The 26,052-nt window shown below is 39.7% G+C and overlaps 1 protein-coding gene across 2 annotated transcripts in view; it reads left to right on the forward strand.

Moving 5' to 3' along the window:
* The window catches only part of LOC118711239 (hepatitis A virus cellular receptor 1), a 29,072-nt gene extending 27,284 nt beyond the window's left edge, over positions 1-1,788 (forward strand). For both annotated transcript variants that reach the window (XM_045576938.1, XM_045576939.1), the window contains one exon: positions 592-1,788. In XM_045576938.1, the coding sequence (XP_045432894.1) occupies positions 592-691 (100 nt within the window). In that variant the 3' untranslated portion in view covers positions 692-1,788. The remainder of the gene's footprint in view (positions 1-591) is intronic.
* Positions 1,789-26,052: the final 24,264 nt, after the last annotated feature.

Consider the following 26,052-nt stretch of genomic DNA (forward strand, 5'->3'; position numbering starts at 1 on the left):
ACATAACCTTTTCATACATTTGTTGTGTGAGTGTATAAGTTATGAAAGTCATCTAACTCATGGCTTTCTCATTCTGACCATAAAAACACAGTAAGATTTTTGACACCCTGATCCAATCCAGTACACACTTACGTGAAGCAACACTATTACTACATAACACACACTGATATTTTGTATTCTGTTTATCCTAAATACAAGAAGTAGACAACTCTGTAGATTTAATAACCCTCTCTAAAGAGTATGATCCACAATTGGAAAAACACAAGCCAAAGCATTTCATAGCCACCTTTGTGAATATGCATCTTGATTTAGTACTTCCATTTCATGTCTGACAATTGTCTTAGATTTTCAACTGTTGATTCTATTACATGGATATCTTGAAAGAGAATAGTCTGAATATGTCTTAGGTTTTGTTTTGCTATTTTTTTTCAATCCCGCTTCTTAAATTTTCCCACAATTTAATATTTACAACTCTGCAATCTTCTAGTCATTTAATAGGTTGTGTGAATGGGGCACTGGTAGTCAAATAGACAAACGTACTGTTCATTATTTAGAAGTGGTTTGCACTTACTTACGTTATTCTTTTTGTAGCAAAGAACCTCAGACCGCTACTTTGCAAAATGAAACTGCAGTGTGCTACCAAGCACATGAAAATATCTCCTTTAAGAACAAGCTTTACAACGTGCGTTAAGACCAGCGGTTCTTCACGACTTTAGGCCCTTGACTCCAGAAGGCAATGACCAGATCTTACCATGTCTGTCCTTATAAGCTCCAGGATGATTTTTCTGTCCATATTTCACGGCATTATAGCATGTCAGTGATGTTGGTTAGAGTGTCTTTAGCTCATCAGTGTCTAGTCACCCTTATTGGTAATTAGTCTTAATTTTTTATACTAAAATTGGCTCAGTCTTTCTGGTCATAGCAGAGCCCTCTCCCAAATATGAGCTTAACACTTTAGAATTGTGTATTCTGTTTAGACTTTATGAGCCATGTATCCATCAAGAATTCTCATTGGGAAGACAAGAAATGAACCAATACTTTGGTCACCATAAAACATTGGAATAGGACTTAAAATCAGAAAATCTGATTTGGTCCTTAAATGAGTTCACTTGGAAGCATTTTTTTTTTTCTCTTGCAACTCATAATGTTAAACTTCTTAAGTTACTGTAGGCTTTCAAATCATGGAGGTTCACAAGTTTTTATTTACCTGGTGGGGAAATAAAGTTGGTGTGGTTCCCCATTAGATCTTTTTTGGCTCTGAAAATATAAGGTTTTAAGTGCTTCCCCTGGGACTAGGATGGGGTTTTTAGTAGTTAGAAGGAGCTAGGATGTTTAGTGGATGAAGTAATAAAAAATCCAATTGCCATGTGATTTAACACATGTATGCTATTTTTGCTACATCTGTGTCATAGTTCCAGGAACTCGTATAGACCAGTGTCAGAAAATCTGAATGAATTTTTAGAATGATGCAGGACAGAGATAAATAAAAGGATAAACAAAAGGGAGAGAACAGGAAAAAGGCTTTCTGTTTAGAAAAGTAAGTTTGCAAATATAATAGTGTTGTTTGAGAGTGTTTTTAGTTTCAACTGAAATTCTAAATTTTCCCCAACCACTTAAATTAAGACAGGAACCACTATATGATCCAATAATCCCACTCCTGTTCATATACCCAAAAATCTCAAAATCACATATTTGCAAAATATATGCACCCTTATGTTCATTGCAGCATTATTCACAGAGGCTAAGACATGGAAACAGCCAAAGTGCCCTGCGATAGAGGGCTGGATAAAGAAGATGTGGTACATATACACAATGAAATACTACTCAGCCATAAGAAAGGATGAAAGCGCCATTCTCAACAGCATGGATGGACCTTGAGAAGATTATGCTAAGTTAAATGGACAGAAAAAGCTAAGAACCATATGATTTCACTCATATGTGGGATATAAAATTGAAACTTATGAATACAAATAGCAGTGTGGTGGTTGCCAGAGAGGAGGGAGTGGGGGGAGAAGGGGATCCTAATATGAGATAACAGGAGAAGATTTATCTTTGATGGTGGGCACATGATGTAATATACAGATTTTGTAACAGAAATCCACACATGAAACCTATATGTTCATGTTGACCAATGTCACCCCAAACAATTTAATAAATAAATTTAAGGAAAAAAAAGTATTATGGAAGGATGAATGTTTTTTTTTCATATCAAATTCCAGTGCTCTTCCTTCTTCACAATCGAATTAAATTTTTGTTTTTTCCAAGAGAGTTAAAGCAAAAAAGGTAAGGATATTTTAAGCCACCAGAAATTTCTTTTCTTTTGTTTTTTTTCTCTTTAAATCAGGACATCTGTACATGAATAGTTCACAGGGCTGGGTAATAATTTCAATTTGAAGTAATCCTGAAATAATTCACACTTGTGGTTCAATGCTACTCACACTGTAATGGCCTAAGAGGGTGGGATGCTTGTTTTTATTTTTATTTTTAAAAAATATATTTTATTGATCTTTTTACAGAGAGGAAGAGAGAGGGATAGAAAGCTATCAGTTGCCTCTTGCACACCCCCTACTGGGGATGTGCCCACAACCCAGATACATGCCCTTGACCGGAATTGAACCTGGGACCTTTCGTTCTGCAGGCTGACACTATCCACTGAGCCAAACCATTTTCGGCGGGATGCTTGTTTTTAAACGCAACATTTCTAACACGTAGCTGCTGAATTCTAGAAAATTAATAGCACCTCTGAATAAAGGTTAAATGAGCAAATAATATTAAGCATTATCTACTGGGTTTCCTAAATAGGATGAGACTATTATAGTTTAAAAAATCTTGTTCAAACTACAGATTTTTTTCTTTAATTTATTATTTATATGTTTATTTTGTTAATCTCACCTAAGGATATTTTCCCATTGATTTTTATTTTATTTTTATTTTTTAAAGGGTTTGATTTTTAATAACTGTATCATTCCTTTTTTATTTTTAAATATATTTTATTGATTTTTTTTTTTACAGAGAGGAAGGGAGAGGGAGAGTTAGAAACGTCGATGGGAGAGAAACATCGACCAGCTGCCTCTTGCACACCCCCTACTGGGGTTGTACCCACAACCAATGTACATGTCCTTGACGGGAATCTAACCTGGGACCCACCTTTCAGTCCACAGACCAACTTTCTACCACTGAGCCAAACCAGTTTCGGCTGATTTTTAGAGATAGGGATAGACAAAGAGAATTACTGCTATGAGAGAAACACACTGATTGGTTGCCTCCAGCAGAGCCCTGGGGCTGGGGAGGACCCTGCAACCAAAGTAGTGCCCTTGGCTAGAATCAAAACCCAGAAGCTTGGGTCCAAAGGACGATGCTCTATGCACTGAGCCAAACTGGCTAGGGCTACTAGTACAGTGTTTTTCTCTTAAATTCAAGACATAAATGCATAAACAGAGATTTCAAATTAAAGCCCAGATTTTAGTTTTTCTGGAAAGAAGTGGCAACATTGGACCGCATTCCTATACAATCAGGGCCTGATTAGGTGGCATCCCATTCTCTTAGCCCACCAGCCCTTGCCCTACCTGCAGCTCACGTTTGTTACCTGCTTCTTGGCTTGTGGTCCTTTGCATTTATGCTGCCTCTTCCAGTCTCCATACTTTTCCTATAGATGTATGACGTCACACTAGAGGCTCTGAGAATCTGGTTAACTTTGTTTAATCCAGAATTTCCAAAATTTGTTTGAAACCCATGAGCAAGGATGGCTGCTGGCATGCCTGTGAGGGTGTGGGGACACAGAATTAGAACTTGAGTTCTATCTTGACTCTTACCAGTAACACTGGATTCGTGTAGGGCAAGTTGTTCTTTATGCCTTTTCTTTTACATCTATTAGAGATAATAATTCCATACCTACATCGGATCCTAGTGGTAACTAATGATGACAACAATGTTATTTGTGAGAAGGCTGAAAAGTGAAAAATATTACAGATATGCAAAGGGCTTTTATTTTGGCCGAGTTTTTAGTAATAGCAAGTCTAGTATTAATGCTCAGTAAATAATTTCAACAGTGTTACATTCATAAGTCTCTTGCTCTAGAGTACCACTGAATAATATTTTTTGAAAAGTTGATATTGGGTAATTTGGCTGTAGAAAATAACTCAATAACTGAGAGAAAGAATGGGTAGAAGGAAGGAGAGGGGGAAGCATTTAGCTAATATTAATATTTTCTGTAATTTTATCAATATTGTAGAATGTATTAAGTTTTGTTTTTGATCCTTTGAAACAGTTGAGATTTTATTTTCTATAAGCTGTCCTGGGACATTAGGACATGGGTGTAATTTAGGCCATATTTTAAATTTGGGAAATTTTGCACATCTTTAAGAAGCAGCAGAACCAATCTTTCACTGATGACTGTGAAGATAATTTTGTGAGTACATGAAAGTTGAGTCTCTTATTTTCATTGTAGGAACAAACACCAATAGATGTGATTTCTGTTTTCATTTTGAAAACTGACTTTTTTCTCAGGCTCATCAGTTGGGGCCTGACATCTTCAACTTGCGGTGGATTCTCAGAACAAGGGCAGGCGGGACAAGATTTGAGAGCCAAGTGTGCCTGGCAGTTAGGTAAGTGCTGGGGGTGGAGTTCTCTATTTCCCAAGGAGTTCCCATTTAATAGGTACCCTCCATCCCCCCGCAAAAAAGCCCACAAAACACAAAACCATCAATTCTGCTACCAATAAATACTGAGGAGAATGAGAACTTGGTGATAGGATGGGCTTTCCAACCATGGCATTTGGAGTAAGATAACCCTTTGTTGCTGGGGGCTTCCCTGTGCATTGTGGGATATCTAGCACCATCCCTCGCTTCTATCTACCAGGGGACAGTTGTGCCCTTCCAGCTATGACAACTGCAAATGTCCCCAGACATCACCAAATGTCCCCTGAGAGACAGCATCACCCCTGGTTGGAAATCAGGGTGACACAGGATGCCTGGGGGTGTGAAGGATGTGAGTGGGGAGGGTGGGGAGTGGTGCAGGGTTGGTCAGGGACTGCCTCTGAGAAAGAGGTGACATTTGAGTTGAAACCAAACAAGGCACCCGCTTGGAGGAATCCACCCAATGCCAGGGCCTTGGGGCAGGAAGAAGCTTGTGCATTAAGAGGGAGAAAGTAAGGTGTGTTTCAAGCACTAACAGCCATGTGGCTGTAGCCAAGTGAGTGAGGAGGTTTGGAAAGAGATGAGGCTAGAGACTTGGGCGCTGCTTCTCACAGGGGCTGGATGCAGAGGGCCCTATGAACACCTCAGTTTGAGAAGAGTCCCACTCTTAGGAAACAAAACACTATATATTAAGGCTTAAACCGGATATGCATCACCAAATTGTGCCAAAAATAAATTCAGCATTTCTTAATGTGCTTCTAAGATTACACATGAAAAGTCGGTTTAGTTGGTTGGGGTGACAGAAGATGAGGGTACGTAGGGGGAGAGAGTTACATCCTGGCAGTGAAGGGCTTTTCACAGGTCAGTATGAGGGCACCCTGGCCTCGGGAGAGAGGTCCTGGAAGAAGACGGATGGGGTGTCAGAGTTTGATCTACTTGCAGCCTGGCATAGTGGAGACATGTTCTCTGATTGTGATATTTGCCTCAGACACCCACTCTCCATCCCATAGGTCAACCCGCTTTCTGGGAAAGCTTGCCTCCTGTATTTTCAGTGGGTGTGTCATTCCTCATGGCTCAGCTCCAATGTCACCTCTCCAGTCCTGTGGGACCCCATTCCCCAAGGCAGAATTAGCCTTGAAAACACTTTGTGGATCCCTCTTCAGCCACTGGATGAATATGCCAGGCATGGTGCTGTTACCCAGCGTGGGTCATTCTACATGAGGCCAGGGCCCTACCTAGCAAGTGGGGCACATTCTGGGTGAATTACAGAGACACCCTCCTCCCTTTTTCTGGCTGGCACAGCCTCTGAGCCAGGTCAAAGGCTTGTCAAATGGAGTCTGTCCAAACTACAAGCATAATTAGTGATGTAGTGACCCTATAAGTTAGTGCTTTGTATTAGAGATGTGTGGGTTAAGGACGCTTTGTATATTGAGTAGTCTGAGGGAAGTGTATGCAGTTTCTCAGCAACCAGCTTACACACAGTAAGTGCTTACTACATAATTATGAAAATTTTGGAATAAATTGAAAGAATGTTTCCTAAATCCTCCCTCCGTGTCCTGGGAATGAGGGGGGATGGGAGAGCTAAGTGTCTTTTTTATTTTATTTTTATTGTTATTGTTGAAAGACCTGATTATTTTAAAAACTCTTTTTATGAGCTAGAAAGAACTCTCTTCATATGACCAGCTGGAGTTCGTATGTACCTCAGAGGCTCTCTGGCCCGTGCTTTGCAACCTTGGCTTTCTGTACATTAGAATCACCTGGGAAGCGTGGCCAACTACGCATGCCCAGACCAAGTCAATCAGAATCTCAGCTGTGGGGCCAGATAGGCTTTTTTTTTTTTTTTTTTTTTTTTTTTTTTTTTTTTATCTTCTGAGATGATTTCAGTGTGTAGCTAAGGCTGAGAACCACTGACCTGAAGAGACTTGGTGAGGGGAGGTGAGTGCTTGTGTCCTTGTTCTGTGTGAAGAGAGCTCTGGAAAAGCACAAAAGATTCAGACTAAACAGAGTATCAACAGCGGGCTGGGACAGGTGGGCAGACAATGGGTGATAGCAGATCTTTCCTGTGTCTGGCTGCATGGCAACAGCATTATATTGGTGGCAGCCCTGGGAATGAAAAGATGGACACTGCCACGAGTTTGAAAGCTTCTCAGGAAGCCAGCCCGCAGCTGTCTAGTTGACTGTCCCGAGCTTCCTAAGAACTAAACGTTTTCTTCCACAAGTTGTAAAAGTAAGCAAAGCAGAAAGTCCCTTTGGCTTGTGAGGGTTTGCTCTAAGGTAACCTTCTTTTGTTTATACGGTGGACTGCTGAGACGGGGTTTGCTCTGTCTGGCAAATGCTGAACCTGCTGAGCCTAAAATATTATTTGGAGGATGTCTTCTGCCCACATTTATCAACAAACTTTATTTTTAGAGGAGTTTTAGGTTGACAGCAAAGTTGAGTAGAAAGTATAGAGAGTTCCCTTAGAACTATCCTCCCCCTCCCCCAATGCTTATCAATTTTCACCCATTGGCCTGGTTGCCCCTAACTGCCACCCTGCCAGCCTGGTTGCCCCTTACCCCTGCCAGCCTGGTCACCCCCCTCCCCCCCAGCCTGGTCGCCCCTTAGTGGCCCCTGCCGGCCTGGTCGCCCCCAATTGCCCCCCTCTGCCAGCCTCGTGACCCCCAACTTTCCCCCTGTGGACCTGGTCACCCCACACAGCCTGCTGCTAGGTCATTTGGATGCCCCCTCACTTATCCCCCTGCAGGCCTGGTTGCCCTACACAGCCTACTGCTCAGTTGTTTAGTCCCTCATTAACCGCCTTGACAGCCTAGTTGCCCTATACAGCCTGTTCAGTCATCTGTTCGGTTGCGATGGTTGCTCCGGCTTTTTTATATATAGATAATTCTTTTACTGCCCTAAAAATCCCCCTATACTCTACCTGTTCATTTCTCTCTTCCTCCAGATCTGTGACAATCACTAACCTTTTTATTATTTCCACTAAAGGCCTGGTGCACCATATCCATGTCTTCTCGCAGTACGGGACCCCTCAGGAGATGTTTGCCTGCAGGCTTAGGCCCACTCCCACCTTAGCTAGCAGTGGGACATCCTCCAAGGGGTCCTTAGTGCTGCCTCAGAGCACTGACCAACCATGAGCCTGGCTTCTGGCTGAGCTGCGCTCCCTCTGTGGGAGTGCACTGACCCCAACAGGGGCAGCTCCTGCATTGAGTGTCTGCCCCCTGGTGGTCAGTGCACATCATAGTAATGGGTCATTCTGCCATTCAGTCAATTTGCATATTAGGGTTTTATTATGTAGGTAGTTTTATCTTTTTCAGAATGTCCTATATTTGGACTCATACAGTGTGTGGCCTTTTAAGATTGACTTCTTTCACCTAGCAATATAAATTTTTGTTTTCTTTCTTTTCTCGGCTACATAACACACTGCTTTTATTGTGGAATGATATTTCATTGTTTGGATGTACTATAGTTTGTTTATTCACTTACCTATTAAAGGACATTTTGGCTGCTTCCAAGTTTTGACAATTAAGAATTAAGTGGTTATAATCACTCATGTGTATGTTAAGAAACATGATTGATAAATTATATTGTAAGAGTGTACGTTTAGTTTTATAAGAAATTACTAAATTGTCTTCCAAAGTGGCTGTACCATTTTCTATTGCCATCAGCAATGAATTAGTTCCTGTTGTTTCACATCCTTACTTGCATTTGATGTTAGATTTTAGCCATTCTACTACATATATAGTGGTATTTCATTTTTGTTTTAATTTGCACTGAGCCAAACAGATTTTGGCAGGTTGTTTATTTTCTTATTGTTGAGTTTTAAGAGTTCTTTTTTTATTTTGCCTAACAGTTCTTTATCAAATATGTCTTTTGCAAATGTTTTTTTTTTTTCTCCAGTCTATGCCTTGTCTTCTCATTCTCTTGACAGTGTCTTTCATAGAGCAGAGGTTTTAATTTTAATGAAATCCAACTTATCATTTTTTTATCCATGGGTCATGTCTTTGGAGATATATATATATATTCCTCAACTGAGGATATTTTTCCATTGTTTTTAGAGAGAGTGGAAGAGAGAGGGAAAGACAGAGAGAAATATCGATGTGCTAGAATCTTGCATGAGCTCTGACCAAGGTCTAAGCCTGGGAAGAGCCTGCAATCTAGGTATGTGCCCTTGACCAGAATTGAACCCAGGAGTTTTAGGTCTGCAGGCCAATACTCTATATACCGAGCCAAAGTGGCTAGGACTAGTGTTATATTTTAAAAGTCATTGCCAGCATGGCTCAGTGCTTGAGCATCAACCTATGAACCAGGAGGTCACTATTTGATTCCTGGTCAGGGCACATGCACAGGTTGCAGGCGCATTCTCCGTATGGGGTGTGTAAGAAGCAGCTGATCAATGATTCTCTCTCATCATTGATGCTTCTCTCTCTCTCTCTCTCTCTCTCTCTCTCTCTCTCTCTCTCTCTCTCTCTCTTCCTCTTTCTCTCTCTCCCCTTTCCTCTCTGAAATAAATAAAAATATATTTAAAAAATAGTTGAGTATAGAGTTCTCATAGATATACCCATCGAAGTGAAAATATATGAGCATAAAAATTTTTATAGTAGTATTATGTTAAGTGAAATAAGCCTGTCAGAGAAAGACAAGTATCACATCATCTCACTCATATGTGGAATCTAAAGAACAAAATAAATTGATGATCAAAATAGATACAGAGATATAGAAGCATGGAATTGACTGATGAATCTCAGGGAGAGATGGGGATGGTTGGAAAAGATTAACCAAAGAATTTATAGGCATAACCCCAGGGATACATAGTGTGGTGAAAGCCTGGGGCAGGGGCAGGGGATGGGCTAGAAGGGGTCAATGAAGAAAAAGCATATCTGTATAACTTTCAATAATAAAGATAAATTTTAAAAATTTGCATACAAATGTTTATAGCAGCATTACTCATTATATCAAAAAAGTGGTCAACAACCCAAATGTCCCTAACTGATGAATAAATTAAAAAAATGTGACATATCTGTATAATGGAATATTACTCGGCCATAAAATGGACCGAAATACTTATTTATGCTATGATATAGATGAATCTCAATAACATTATGGTAAGTGAAAGAAGCCAGATGTGACAGACCATATTGTATATGATTCCATTCTGTAAAATGACTGGACAAATAAATAGGAAAAAATGTAGAGAAGTGGCTGCCAGAGGCTGAGAAGAGAGAAGAATAGAGAGAGACTGATAATAAGTATGTTGTTTATTTTTTTTTAGGGGGGTAATGAAAACATTCTAAAATCAGATAGTGGTTATGGCTGTACAACTTTGTGGATATGCTAAAAACCATTTTAAAATGGTAAACTTTATTGTGTGTACATTGCACCTCAAAAAAAAATTAAGAGTAGGGAAAGGGCTTGTGCTGACAGAGGGATGTGTGATTTGGAGACTGGGAGAAGATTTTTTTATGGGATCTGATCATAGGAAAAGAAAAGCCTGGATTGAAGGCTTCTGGGTTTTGAACAAGGACATGACTTTGAGAACTGTGTACGGTTATCTTGATATATGCACATCCCATTCTCATCTAATATATCTGCTACCTCTGCTTTCTCTAGGAACTTTCCCTCTGCCTGTGAGCATGACAAACAAGAGCCTCTACCAACTTCCCCCTGACCCTTTAACAATCTCAATCTCCTTTTACTCCCCTTTCTCATCCCTTTATGACTCGGTCAAACTTTTTTGTTTGTTTGTTTGTTTTTGTTTATTTTTTTATTACAAACGCCCATTTCCCTGTCTCCCATCTACTCCTTAAACCAATGTAGTCTGGCTTCTAAGTCCACTTGTCCAGTGATGCTGTCCAGTGAGCATTCTATGTAAGGGTAGCGGCCATTTCTCAATACTTATCAGACTTGACCTTTCGGTTGCATTTGACCCTGCTGACCAAACCATCTTTCCTACCCCTCCCTCTTCCCCTTTGCTCTCAGGGAGTGGTGCTACTTATCTGGTTTCCTCCTACTCCTCCGCATTTGTGGCTGGATCCTCTTTCTCTGTCTTCCTAAGCACTCACATCCCCAGGCAGGGCTCAATCACCTCTTGCTTCTTTCTTGACATCTCCCTATTTACAAGAAATCCTCCCCCAAGTCTCTTACAGTCACATCTCTCCCCTGAGCTACAGACCCAGTTGTGAACTATACGTTTATGTCTTTGCCTAAGTGGGCATTTTCAGCTATAATTTCTTCCCATTATTTCAGTTCCACTCTTCTCTTCTTTTCTATTAGAACTCCAAGGGCATGAATGTTAACTCTGTTGTTACAGTGTTCAGCTCACTGAAATGTGGTTCTTTTTCTTTCTTTTTTTTCTTTTTTTTTTTCCAGTGTGGGTAAATTCTATGGATCTATCCTTAAGTTCTCAGTTCCCATCCTCTATCATCTCCACTCTAGTATGGAGCCATCAACTTTTATTCCAGTTATCTTACATTTTTCAATTTCATGATTTCCAATTTGTTCATTTTTATAACCTCTATTTCTTTTTTCATATTCTAGACATTTTTTTATGAACAAAAGTACTTCTTAAACTGATGGCCATTTATTTATATATTTAAGTATGCATCTTGAAATATGAAATAAAATGTATATGTAATCCCCATTATTGTACCTAAAAAATTAGTGATAACTCTTTAATATTAGTATATATTTGTTTTTTTCTGCGTGCCCCTCCAAGTGACTGTTTATAATGGATTCATCCAAACTAGTATCCAAAACAACCTACAGAGTACATTTGGTTGTTATGTCTTTTAAGTCATTTAGAACAGTGACTACTCCTTTTTTTTGTCATACCATTGACTTGCTGAAAAACTAGATGAGTTGTTTTTAAAAATGTTCCATATTGTGAACTTTTCAGATTGTTTTATTTTCTGTAAGCTAAAAGCCAAAAATTTTGATTGGTTCCAATTTCAATATTTTTTTAAAAACTTTATAAATGAAATTATTAAAGTGCTCTTTAAAAAAAATTCCCCCCCCCCCCCCCCCCCGGTTTGCATGTGACCTGGTTTGCAGGTCACACTTTATTTATTTATTTTTTAATTTATTTAGTGATTAAGTTATGACATATATGTCCTTATCCCATATTACCCTCCACCCCTATCTCCCCACTCATGCCCTCACCCCTCTGGTGTCTGAGTTCATTGGTTAGGCTTATATGTATGCATAGAAGTCCTTTGGTTGCTCTCTCTCCCTTAACCTCACCCTCCCCTACCTTCCCTCTGAGGTTTGACTGTCTGATCAATGTTTCTCTGTCTCAGGATTTGTTTCTGTTCATCAGTTTATATTGTCACTCATTTATGAAATACAATTTTTTAATTGATTTTAGAGAGAAAGGGAGAGGGAGAGAGAGAGAAACATCAATAATGAGAGAAAATCATTGATTGGCTGCCTCCTGCACTCCTCACAATGGGGATTGAGCTGCAACCTGGGTATGACTGGGAATCAAACAATGACTCCCTTGTCCATAGGTCAATGCTCAACCTCTGAGCCACACTGGCTGGGCTAAATTGCTCTTTTAAAAATATATATTTTATTGATTTTTTACAGAGAGGAAGGAAGAGAGATAGAGAGCTAGAAACGTCGATGAGAGAGAAACATCGACCAGCTGCCTCTTGCACACCCCCTACCGGGGATGTGCCTGCAATTAATATAAATGCCCTTGCCTGGAATCGAACCTGGGACCCTTCAGTCCACAGACCGACGCTCTACCACTGAGCCAAACCGGCTTCGGATAAATTGCTCTTTTTAATAGTAAATTTTTGGGGGAGCATCTGACTATCTAGTAAAGAGGACTTAAATAAATCCCTGTAGTGTGATACTATTTCTGAGGACATTAAATATGTGTATTAAAGAGGATTTAAATTAAAAATTGAAAACATAAAATATGTTCATAGTGCAGTAAATATTTTTAAATATATATAATATATATACATTTTTAAAAATATATATTTTATTAAATTTTTACAGAGACATCGATGAGAAACATCAATGAGAGAGAAACATCGACCAGCTGCTTCCTGCACACCCCCTACTGAAGATGTGCCTGCAACCAGGGTACATGCCCTTGACCGGAATCGAACCTGGGACCCTTCAGTCCACAGACCGACGCTCTACCACTGAGCCAAACCGGCTTCGGATAAATTGCTCTTTTTAATAGTAAATTTTTGGGGGAGCATCTGACTATCTAGTAAAGAGGACTTAAATAAATCCCTGTAGTGTGATACTATTTCTGAGGACATTAAATATGTGTATTAAAGAGGATTTAAATTAAAAATTGAAAACATAAAATATGTTCATAGTGCAGTAAATATTTTTAAATATATATAATATATATACATTTTTAAAAATATATATTTTATTAAATTTTTACAGAGACATCGATGAGAAACATCAATGAGAGAGAAACATCGACCAGCTGCTTCCTGCACACCCCCTACTGAAGATGTGCCTGCAACCAGGGTACATGCCCTTGACCGGAATCGAACCTGGGACCCTTCAGTCCACAGGCCGATGCTCTATCCACTGATCCAAACCAGTTAGGGCAGTGCAGTACATTTTAAAAGCTGGTCATGCGCATAGATATGTCACGTGCGATTATGTCTGGCAGGACCTACCAGGTATATCAATGAGTATTGGAGCATAAACATAAAGAAATTCTCCTGTCCCCCCCCCCCCTTAGATGAAATAAAGAGAGATACACTATGATTATGAATTGCTTTGTAATGATTCTAATACAAAACCAATGAAAGATATCTTGCCAAAAGCATCTCCCAGAAATAAGATGGAGGAAAGAGTGTGGCTCCCTGCTGGTCCAACTCCTCCAGACCACTTTCCTAAAGGGCAGTGGGAGGGGGGAGCAAAGCGATTCACACAGGGCTCCAGGCTCTCTTGTGTTAGGAGCACAGAAACAGGACCTGGGGCTGAGGGGGAGGGGGGATTGGGGAGGGAGATGAGACAAATTAGAAACAAAATGTAATGCCCTCTACTTTAACAAGTAGGGTTAGCTGCTCCTTTTCAACTAGAGATCCAGGGAGCCCTTAGCACACCAATGCTCCACCCTGAGCTTGGGATACAGGGGGCAGTGACCCTAGGCACAGTCCAGACTGTCATGTGGGTGCCCTCCCCCACGCCCAGGGTAAGTGGCACTGGAGACCAGCCAGGCACAGCTGTGAAAGGAGAACCTAATCGCTGGCACCTTGCCTTTCCCCCCTTGGGTTCCTTCTCCTTATGTGGGCACCCCACCTTTCCCACTTCTTATTTCCAAAGGACTTCCTCCTCCCAGACCCCTCACCTTTCATCCCCTCCTTGGTGCTCTCTGTATGTTGATTCTGCAGAGAACATCCCTTGGAGGCAAGGCGGGTGGTGACCAGGTGGAAGTGTCTGGCTCAACCACTAACCGGTATGCATCCTCCAGCAAGGAATAAGCAGCTCTTAGCCTCAGTTTCTCCAGAGGGACAGAATGTGAACCTGAAGCTTTTCCAAATATTCAGCGTGCCATATCTGTTTGGCTAGGTTTCCCATCAAGATCTGGGGCTGAAGCTGAGGAAGTTTTTTTCTCTTTTGTTTTCTCCTCTCTACGTTCCAACTAAGTACTTAGCAGAGAACAATATTAAAATAATATATGGGATATATATTTTCTCTTGAACTACTATGTAACCTTTAAGTCAGCTAAAGGAAATCGAAGAAACAGATAACAATTACACCTCCTTCTCTTTGCTTACACCCTCTCTTGCATTAAACAAAGGGAAATTGCCGTTAGTTGCATGTATACCAAGGTTGCTTCTTTGTTCTTTGTGCAGTGTTCAGTGAAGTGCACTTACAAAAAGCTCCTTACATTCTATAGAGCTTTACATTTTACACTATGTTTCGTATACTTGGTTGGATGTGCTTTTTAAATTAAGTTCTGCTATGTGTTTTTAAAAAGAGTTCTATTGAGGTATAAGGTACACAAAATAAAATTCACCCATTTCAAGTGTCCCTCATATTGGTAGAGACGTATAATTATGTAACCACCATCATGTTTGATCCAAGACAGACATGTCCATCACTCCAGCTCTTTCCTCTTGGCAGGCAATCCTCTCCCCTCACTTCTACCCTCAGCCACTGGTCTGCTTTCTGTCAGCATGGTTTTGCTACTTTTTAGAATTTCATTTACATGGAATAATATAGTGCGTGAACTTTCGTGTGTAGATTTTTTACCTGGTGTAACATTTTAGAGATTTCATTGATGTTGTTGCACGTGTTAGTAGCTTGTTCTTATTTATTTATTTATTTATTTATTTATTTATTTATTTATATTGCTGACTAGCATGTTGTTGTGCGAACATTCCAGTTTTGGGCTCCTGCCCATGAGGCTCTGGACATTTATGTACAAGCCTGTGTGTGGACATGCTTTCATTTCTCTTGGGTAAAATCCCTTCTTGTGGAATTGCTGGGCCTCATGCAAGTGTATGTTTACCTTAATTGCTAATTGTTTGTGGGAAGATGTTTTGATTGAACACAAAAACTCCATGGAAGCCTTAGCTGGTTTTGGTGCAGCAGAGAGAGCATCAGCCCAAGGACTGAAGTGTCCTGGTTCAATTCCAGTCAAGGGCAAGTACCTCGGTTGCAGGTTCCAGCCCAGACATTGTGGGAGGCAACCAATTGATTTGTCTTTCTCACATCAATGCGGTGTTCCTCTCTTTGTGTTCCTGCCCTTCCTTTCCATTATCTCTAAAAATATCCTTGAGTGAGGATTAACAGCAAGGCAGAAAAAGGCAGTTCTTCTGTAGAGAGAAAGAAACTGAGGCAAGAGGGAGTTTGGTGACTTTTTGGACTATTCTACTATTAGATTTGGATATGCTAGCTGAGGACATACATCTCTAGTGCTCACTTGCATTTTGGTCTATTATAATATCTCAAGAATTTAAGTTCATTTGTACACAAAATTAAAGATTATCCTACCTAATAGAGAGGGCATATGCAAATTGACCACCTCACTGTAACAAGATGGCTGTGCCCACAGTGGGGAGAGGCAGGGATTTCATAACACAAGATGGCTGTGCCATTACAAAATGGATTGAGATTGTGCATAAGTAATCTTTTGTGTCTTGATTGTCACACTCAGTCATGAAACTCATTTTCCTCACTTCTGTCCCAAGGATCCTTTCACATCAATAAATATACACCTACAACATCCCTTTAAATGGTTGCTGAATCTTCATGTGGATGACTCTGTATGAATCTTCATTATTATTAATAGTTTTGTATCCATTTTTAAGAATTTGTTTATATCCCCACCTATTTATTAACCATATTTTTGAATTTTGAGGCCATTATTTGATTTAAAGATGTGTGGTTTTTCAAAAGCAGAACTTTGATTTCTTTTCGAGTCACCAAATGTTGGTGAGCAGATTGCACCTGCTGTGTAGATGGAGGAATGGAACTTATCAAGTAAATATGTCTGTTATATAAGATACTCAGGTGGGGGATTTTGTACTTCATCTTAAAATATTTATTTGAATATGGAGGAAAAAGAAAAAAAAAATCCTCCTACCTCATGAAAGAGGAAGTTTGAGTAAAAATTTGGCAGCAAAAGGTCTTAAAGAACAAGTTTCCTTTAAAAATGCAAGCCCAGGAGTTTCACTTCTCTGTCTTCCTCTTGTCTTCCCAAACTAGAAAACTCTAAAACCTATGGACCAATTGAAAAGAGCTTCCATTAGAGTGAGTGAGGGTAGAGCTGATAGCAGGGAAAGCACCAGTTCACTTACCAGCCAAAATGACAGTGATAAAAATAATCCAAAATTCTCCAAAATATCCATTCTCAAATTGTTTTTGCAGTTATGTGGGCTAAACTCATTCCCCTTGAGTTTCCATAAACACACACACACACACACACACACACACTACACACACACACAAGAAAAAACAACTGTCCTCAATGTCTCTTAGAGAAAACTATAGAATAGGAAAGTCAGTAGTGAAGATTCCTTCACACTTAAAATCCTTTTTCCCCTCCCACTCTTATAAAGAGAATAAGTTCAGAGACAGGAGGCAGAAGGAAGTTTAGATATCATTTAGTAGTTTCCTCATTTTTTGTAGGTGGAGAATATCATGTTTAGGTTTCATTCTTATCTTCATTTCCTTTTTGCTTTAAGAATTCAGTTTTGAAATTGTTGGCTTTTGTAACTTTTAAAAGGGTTATCTCCTTAGTAACTCCTTCATTACATGACAAAACTGGGTTTATCAACAGAAAGTATTTTCTTTCTTCAAGGGATAAAGTTTAAACCACTCAAAACTCTTTCCATCTCAGGAATAAACTGTTCAACTTCCCTCACTTAATGAATTACATTTTTCTCTGTCTTTAACCTTTCTGTTTCTCTTCTTCCTGCTAAAGAGTAAGATATAGCCTTGTTCTACAAAGGCAAATTTTCTGTATTTCCATTTTCCTTCTTCTGTTTTGTAAAAACAAATTTGAAAAGTAATTTATATTAATTGAATACAAAAGAGAGATTAGCTAAGATGTCAATAGCAATCTGTATCTCAACAACAATTGTCTAGAAAATATAAAATAAGGTATAAATCAAATTAGCAATAAAAAGCATAAAGTATGTAGCAATTCACCTAATAAAGGATGTATAAAATCTTTATACATTTTTTAAAAACTCTGTTAAAGAACATAAGAAAACCTTATTTATCAAGTTAATGGATGGAATGACTTAATACTGTGTTTCCCCGAAAATAAGACCTAGGGCATGGAAAGATAAGACATCTCCTGAAAATAAGACCTAGCGCAACTTTGGGAGAAAAAATTAATATAAGACACTGTCTTATTTTTTGGGAAACAGGGTATATGTAAAGATATCAACTCTTGCCCTGGCTGGTGTGGCTCAGTTAGTTGAAGAATCATCTTGTACACCAAAAGTTTGCTGGTTTGATTCTCCGTCAGGGTACATACCCAGGTTTTGGGTTCGATCCCTGGTGGGAGCCTGTGCAGGAGACAATCTCTCTATCTCTTCTCACTCTCTCTCTCTCTCTCTCTCTCTCTCTCTCTCTCTCTCTCTCTCTCTCTCTCTCCTCTCTTTTTCTTTCTCTCTTTCCCTTCCCATCTCTCTAAAATAAGTAAAAACATATCAGAATAAAAAGCACAGAACACACATATTCACATATCTTTATGTATCTGTCCAATATTCTACATACATATGCTAGAGATGGCATTGCCAATCAATGAAGAAAGGATATATTTTTTTTAGCAGAATATAGTGAGAAAACTAGCTTACTATATAGGAAAAATTAACTAGGATGTCTATCTCATGTTATATATAATAGCAAGCTCTAGAGGGATTAAAGACCAAAACTAAAACTAAAAAGTTGTTATATATGTAATGATATTATATCTGCCTATATGTCTATGTCTATGTCTATGTCTATGTCTATGTCTATGTCTATGTCTATGTCTATGTCTATATATATATATATATATATACCTAAACCTAAGCGACTGGCTGACCAACTGATAGCTATGATGTGCAATGACCAGCAGGGGGCAGACGCTCAATGCAGGACCTGTCAAACTGCAGTGACTTAGCAGATGTGGTTCTTGGGTGACACACCTGGAACCAGAGAGGAGGGAGGGAGGGAGCCTGATTCCAGGGTGCATTGCCAGAGAACTGCTCTCTTGCAATCCGGGACCCCTTGGGGGATGTTAGAGAGCTGGTTTCAGCCTGATCCCTACAGGCCAGGCCAAGGGATCCCACCAGGCCTCTAGACCTATGCTAGGTGCTGGTGCTACAAGAAGGTTTTAGTATATTTCCTGTATTCCAGGAGATATGCTGGTTAGAAAGTATATGTGAAAATGGATAATCTTAATATGATGTTCTAATTATAAGATCAGGTGTGTGCTACCAGTACTCAAGTGGGAACTTTGGATTCAGGAAGACTTTTTGGAAAAGATTCAGGCTGAGTGTTGAAGGGTGAAACCAGTTAAAAAAAAAAAAAAGTTAAGGACCTTGGGCTGAGGGAACAGAAGGTTAGAAGAGGTTAATGGGGGGGGGAAAGTGGACATATATTGTATAATACTTTCAACAATAAAGATTAAAAAATAAAAAGGTTAAGGAATTCTAACAGAAAATCCCAAACCTAGCTGCACATTTGAGCCTAAAATACTAATGCCTTGGCCCCACCCAATAAAATCACATTGTCTGGAGTAGAACCTGGCCATTTTTTTTTTTTTAATTTCTCTTATGATTTTAAGGTGCCAACAGATCTGAGAACCACAGATCTAGATTGACAAAGAAAGAAGAGCAAGGCTACAGGCGTATAGAATGGTGGGCCAGGTGGCTAATAAATGTCAGAGCTTCCAGTCCTCACCTCAGAGAATGTTCTTAACCACTTCTCATTGCTGTTTCCACTTGACTGAGGTGGTATGAGGATACATTCCATTATGCTGCAGTTAAACAATTTAGTGGTTTAAAACCATAGAACTTTGGTTTTGTTGCTTCCATCGAGGATCAATAAGGAAGGGTTCCTGCTTGATGTCATTCTCACTCACTCAGAGACCAGGGATTGTGAAGGTTTCACTATTTGGAGCCAGTTGCTCTGTCAGAAGAAGGGAAAATAATGAATTGCACACCAATTTTTTAAAATTTATTAAATTTCTTGAGGGAACATTGGTCAACATGAACGTATAGGTTTCAGTGTGGGTTTCTATGTTATAAGATCTGTATATTACACAGAGTACACCAATTCTTATAGGCTCCCATTTGCTAATGACCCATGATATTTTTGCCCACATGTTCTGGCCAAATCAGGTCATGTGGCCATATCTAACATCATGGGTGTGGGACATGCTACTCCAGCATACGTCTGGAAGATAACCGGAGTAGTTGTAAAAATAACTGTTGTTAGATGTATTAAATCAAAGTGAACTCAATGGCCGAAGGCAGCCAGTGATATTTATCTGAGTTTCCATAATATAATGTAACCTGGAAATAGTAATTTCACAATGTTTGGGCCAACTATGGTATCCCTAGAGCTGCTGGATGCTGTACTTTTTTCTTCTTGCATCTGATTCACTCACTTTCAATTTCTTAACCCAAATCCTGACCTTCCCAGAAGAATATTCTTGAGTCACTCAGAACATGTATCCGCCCAGGCTTCATTTCTTTTTTTCTATTTGGGGAGCCCCCTTGTAAGGATGATTTCAAAGTCCAATTGACTCATGCCAGCTTTCTCCTATCTTTGCTGTTTTGGCTTATAAACCAAAACAATATTTTCACAATTCTTAATGATTTCAAAGAACTTACTTTTAAGTAGTCTCATTCAACCCCCAAATCAACTTCCTGGTGCAGGGATTATTCAGTCTTATTTAACAGATAAGGATAATGAGTTTCAGAGAGGTCAGACAAAAGCTCGCAGAAATTACTTGCATCTCCTACAGCCACTCTGTCTTCTTTCTATTTTGTATCAGTTTCTCCCTTTAAGGAGTCAAAATATTCATTCATTCATTCATTCATTCATTCATTCCACAAGAACTTGTTATCTATTGGAAGTGTGGCGTTGGGTGAGCCACAGGAGGTGTAAACACAGTTCTATTGTTCCACTAACAGCCTTTCCATCTCCTAATAGAACTCTTAACATTTTTCCGGGGAACCATCCTATTTCATCCCTTGTTCTCAGAAATACTAGGCGTCTACCCTAGGCTCAAGGAATTGTTCTGATTTGTCTAAACCAAGTCATAGACAACTCATACGATGGATTTAAGAACTGGCTAGTGAACTCATTCTGGATAATAAGTTATAAGGTTAATCCTGCTTAGAAAGACTTTCCTTCTCAAATAAAGGTCAAGGAATAATGATGTAAAAGCCCTCATGATTCTCACTTCTTCTACCCAGAGGTGAATTTGGTGACCAGAAGCACATTAGCCCTCCTCTGACCATGTTGTGACAAACCAACATGAAGGAACAGCAAGAGAGGAATCTGAGTCCTTAGTGATATTTTGGAATTACTGGGTTCCTATACTGAGACTTCTTGGTATGAAAGAAAAAACAAACCCCTTATATGTTTAGGCTTCTGTGAATTGGATTTTCTGTTACATTTGAATGGATTCCTAAGTAATTCAACTGACTATTAGTTATATTTTGAGTTAAGTTTTATTTAACACCTTCCAAGCCCTCTTTCCTTATATGTTTAGGCAAAGATATTATTTCCTTTACACGTTTATTATTGGGATTATATGTGAAAATAGCCACAGAGTATTGAGAGTAGTGAATGTTAATTCATCTCCATTTTCCTAATAACTAGCTCTGTATAGAGGTAGAATGGATTACTTGGAAGAAAGCATGAAAGCAGAAGCTTGGCCACATATATAAAGCTTTGGATGGATGAATAAATTAGTCATCCTTTACTCACTTTCCTTTTTTTTTTTCTTTAAAAGAATTTTATTGGACACATAACCCTGTTTTATTTTATTTGCTTCTTCATTTACTTTTTTATTGCAAAAAAAATTTAAGTTTTAAATTTACTTTTTTAATTTTTAATTTTTATTTATTTATTATTTATTTTTTATTGATTATGGTCTCACATAATTGTCCTTTTTCCCCCATTCCCATCCCACACCCCTCCCTAGATATGCCCTCCCACCCATCCCCACCCCCGTTGTCCATGGTCACTGGCTAGGCCCATATGTATGCACACAAGTCCTTTGGTTGATCTCTTCTCCTTACCCCCATCCTCCCTTACTTTCCCTCTGAGGTTTGAGAGTCTGATCGCTGCTTCTCTTTCTTTGAGTCTGTTTATGTTGTTCATTATTTCCTCTAGATGTGTGAGATCATGTGATCCAAGAAATACCCTTGTAAGAACCTAAACTGCAACAAGCCATAATGGTTATGCTGAGAGGCAAATAAATTAGTCTGTAGTGAGTTCCTTTCTGGGCTAACAGTTCTTTTGAGTCCCAATTTCAATGCCAGATTGTTCCTTATGGGTACATGCTAGCCATGATATTTCAGATCTGGTTGGTGGACTAATGGTGGTAATGCAGGTCCATTTACTTTTAAATACTATAACAAACACCTATAAAGGTGAAATTCTTCCTTTAGTCTACAATGCCTCACTGTTATCACTGTTATTAGAACTACCATGTGCTCTGTCTGAAATTCTTCCCACCCCATCTCCACTTTCACCAATGTCCTTTAGGTCTATACTTAAAAGTGTCCTTGACTCTCTTCTTCCATCTTCAAGACCAGGCAGGGATCTTTCCCCAGCACTCCCATAGTGTTTGTTTTTTTCCTGTCACATCTTATCAAGTGCTGTATTGTCTGTTAACTCACTTTTCTCTCACCAGGAGGCACTAGCCCGTGAGCTCATTTTAGGACAAGAATGGCTGGTCTTATATTGCAGTGTCAGTGCTTAGCACCATGTCACACAGCAGGAACTCAATATATCGTTCAGGGATTGGAAACTTTTTTTTATTAAAACCATACAGTACATGCATGGTAGACACAGACAAGATGGGGTGAGGGCAGGAGTGGGGGTGAGTGGGAAGATAATGGGGGGATGAGGACAAATATGTAATCCTTTAACCAATAAAGAAATTAAAAAAAAAAAAACACAGAAAAAACCCCATACAGTATTTTTTGCATTTACACAACTCTGCCATTGAAGTGTAAAAGCAGCCATAGACAATATGTAAACACCTGCCATGGCTGTGTTGCAATAAAACGTGATTTATAAAAATAGATTTGGTCCATGGGTCATAGTTGTGCTATAACTGATGAAGAAAGGAACAAATAAAAATGAATAAGTAGGGTCACATTTAACCCCATTTACTAGAAAGGAAGCACGGGTTACTGCAAAGGACTCTTTATCAGAAAACCTGAATTCAGTTTTCTTCCTATTATGTTATGTCTTTTATCTCTGGTTTTCTATGGCCTTATCTTTAAAATGAGACTTGGTAATATGCCCTCTGCTTAAAGATTTGGAACTGTCAGGCTCTTAAGGTTAGAATGCCCATTTGTCTTTGTTTCTAGAGTCTAGCAGAAACCCCACAGGCCTAGAGCAGAGATTTTAAATCATTTTCATCTCATGGCAAACATAAACTAATTACTAAAATTCCGAGGCATACCAAAAATATATAATTGCTAATCTGACAAAAAAATAGATACAATGTTGATTCACTCACACCAGCTGGCTGTTGTTTTTATTCCATTTGACAATCTAAGGGAAAAGAGGTCAGTGCCCCTGACTAAAGTCAGGTATTGTATTTTAAAAAATTCTTGTGGCATATCCGTGTGCCATGGCACACCTGTTGAAAATCATTGCCTTAGGGGACAACAGGAGAATCCAAGATGGCTGCTCGGGTAGGCAACTAGCCGCAGCCGCACACAACAATTTCAACAAAATACAACTAAAATATAAAATGGACATTACCCAGAACTACAGGAAAGTCGACTGACTGGAAATTCTACAACAAGAAGCGAGAAAACCAGAAGGAAGCGCGGAGGAGCTGTAAAAGCCCAAGGTACGGAGACATGCGGCGAGCGTGGAGAGGACAGAGCCGGAGAGGAGGGAGGCCGAGTGCCTGGCTGGTGGTCCCAAGCGGGAAGGAGAGAAAAGCTCCGACTGTGCTGGGCCCAGCTCTAACTGCTCTGAACCCCAATTCTAGGCCAGACCCCAGGGACCCAGGCTCATCTATAGGGAGCCGGGCTGTAAGGTGGGACTCGGGAAGCGGCGAAAGGAGGTCCTGGAGGCGCGCACACTGCGCGCAGAGAAAGGCCGGGCCAGCTGTGCCGAGGGATTGCCCTGACAGGAAGGAGACAGGGGCTCCAGACTGCTCTGAATGCCACCTCCAATCCCACTACCAACTGAACTGAACCCCAATACCGGACTCATTGGGGGAGAGCATAGACAGTTTGGCAGCAGGCGAAAATCGAGGGCACCTTTCTCTCAGAGGCGCTCGCAACAAGTACTGAAGGACCCTGAGTCTCAGGAGTCGCATAGGGCAGGGCTGACGGAAGCCAAGGCTGTAGGCTCCACCCTGAAACCCCACCCCATCAGGAAAGCTGCCTGCGAAAATGCCTAAACCAAATAGATCACAAACGAAAGAAATGGAGGACAAAAAGTGACTGGATATAGAGTTCAAAACCACACTTAAAGGGTTGTTCAAGAATCTCCTAGAAAGGGCCGATAAAATAAACAAGACCTATGAGGATATGAAAAGGGATCAACTAGAAATAATAAGGGATCAACAAGAAATAAAGAATACATTGTCTGAAATAAAAAATATTTTATGGAGTCCTAAAAACAGAATGGAAGATCGTAAGAATCAAGTCAAAGATTTGGAACATAAAGAGCCAGAAGACACTCCTCCACAGATGCAAGAAGGCCAGAGAATCCAGAAAGTTGAAGATAATGTAAGAAACCTCTGGGACAACTTCAAGCGAACCAACATCAGAATTATGGGGGTCCCAGAAGATGAGAGAGAGCGCAAGATATCGAAAACATACTGAAAGAAATAGTGACAGAAAACTTTCCCCACCTGGTGAAAGAATTAGACTTACAAGTCCAGGAAGCGCACAGAACTCCAAACAAAAGGAATACAAAGAGGACCACACCAAGACAAATCATAATTAAGATTCCAAGAGCAAAAGACAAAGAGAGAATATTAAAAGAAGCAAGAGCAAAGAAGGTAGTTACCTATAAAGGAGCACCTATAAAATTGTCAGCTGATTTCTCAACAGAAACCATGCAGGCCAGACGGGAATGGCAAGAAATATTCAAGGTGATGAATAGCAAGAACCTACAGCCAAAGATAATCTATCCAGCAAAGCTATCACTCAGATTCAAAGGTCAGATAAAGAGCTTCACTAATAAAAAAAAGCTAAAGGAGTTCATCACCACCAAACCAGAATTATTTGAATTGCTGAAGGGGGTTCTTTCAGAAGAGAAAGTAAATAAAGATAAAAATTATGAACAACAAATACGTAACTATCAACAAGTGAATCTAAAAACCAAGGAAACTAAAAAAAAAAAAAAAATCTGAGGAACAATATTAACTGTTGAATATAATAGAATCAGAGGTATGGAAGGGGAGTGAACTGTTTATTCTTGGGGAAAAGGGGAGAGGGGGATGTGGGAAGAGACTGAACATAAACTGTACACCTATGGATGAGGACAATGGGGGGTGGGGAAAGGGCAGAGGGTGGGGTGAGAAGGGGGGGGAAAGGAACATTTGTAATAATATGAACAATAAAAATTTATTAAAAAAAAAAAAGGAAATCATTGCCATAGAGCATAATGGGTAGACAAGTACTTGTATAATAGGTAGACAAATAATTAATGGTCTGGGTGAAGCTGGTGTTTGATGAAGCAGGTAGTTGGACCAGTTAATAGTTGTAAACTCAGAAGGGGAAACATTTCAGTCATCAGCTAATTTGCTACTGTGTAGAAGTCCTTCTAGGTTTAAGAAATCAGAGTATTTAAATTCCAAATGACAGAAAACCCAACACAAGTTGGCTGAAGCCTCATAGAGAGTTTATTGGCATGCATTGGTGTGTCTTGTTTCAGGAGCTCAAACCAGGTCAAAGACTCAGGCTTCTCTATTTCTCCACTTGCCTTCTAGTTTCACCTACTGGTGGTGGGATGGCTGACATGCTAACATTGGATTCACCCTCGTTTCCTCACAGTTCAAAGACCATTGGAAAATAGAGAGCGTCCCTGACTCTCAAAAGTCCTAATAGATAAGCCGAGATTACCTACCTTTCGCTTTGGGTCACTTGTCCATCTTTGAGCCAAATGCCATGGCCATAAATGAAATTACATACCATGTTTCCCCGAAAATAAGACATCCTCTGAAAATAAGACCTACTTACAGGTTTCCTTCTGAGTGAAATATAAGGCAACCCCCCAAAATAAGCCGCCCCCCCCCCCCCCCGGCTAAACATGAGAGATTTGGCCCACTGATTCTGAAAGAAATGGAGTCACAAGAAATTCACCAGGAAATTCAGGAATTGGATTGTTATGATGATGTTCCAGAAGATGATGACATGATTGTCATTGAATAAATGAGTAAATTCTTGATACTGTAGGATTCACAGTTTGTCTGGTTTGTGTTGACTACTACCGTACTATCGTACCGTATACGAAAATTTCCTTTATTTTCATTTAACAATAAATGTGTACCGTATTCTTCTTCACGGAAAAATAAGACATCCCCTGAAAATAAGACCTAGCGCATCTTTAGATGCAAAAATTATTATAAGACACTGCCTTATTTTCGGGGAAACAGGATAACTTGAGATGTACTGACTAATAGTGAGGGAGGCCTGGCTTGACAACGGCAAGCCCCCCTGTGCAAAAAATGAAGGTGGCAAAGACATGAAATACCTAGAACTGTTGTGACCTCCCTCTCAAG

This window comes from Pipistrellus kuhlii, unplaced genomic scaffold, assembly GCF_014108245.1.
Source record: "Pipistrellus kuhlii isolate mPipKuh1 unplaced genomic scaffold, mPipKuh1.p scaffold_m20_p_8, whole genome shotgun sequence".
Taxonomy (NCBI): Eukaryota; Metazoa; Chordata; class Mammalia; order Chiroptera; family Vespertilionidae; genus Pipistrellus; species Pipistrellus kuhlii.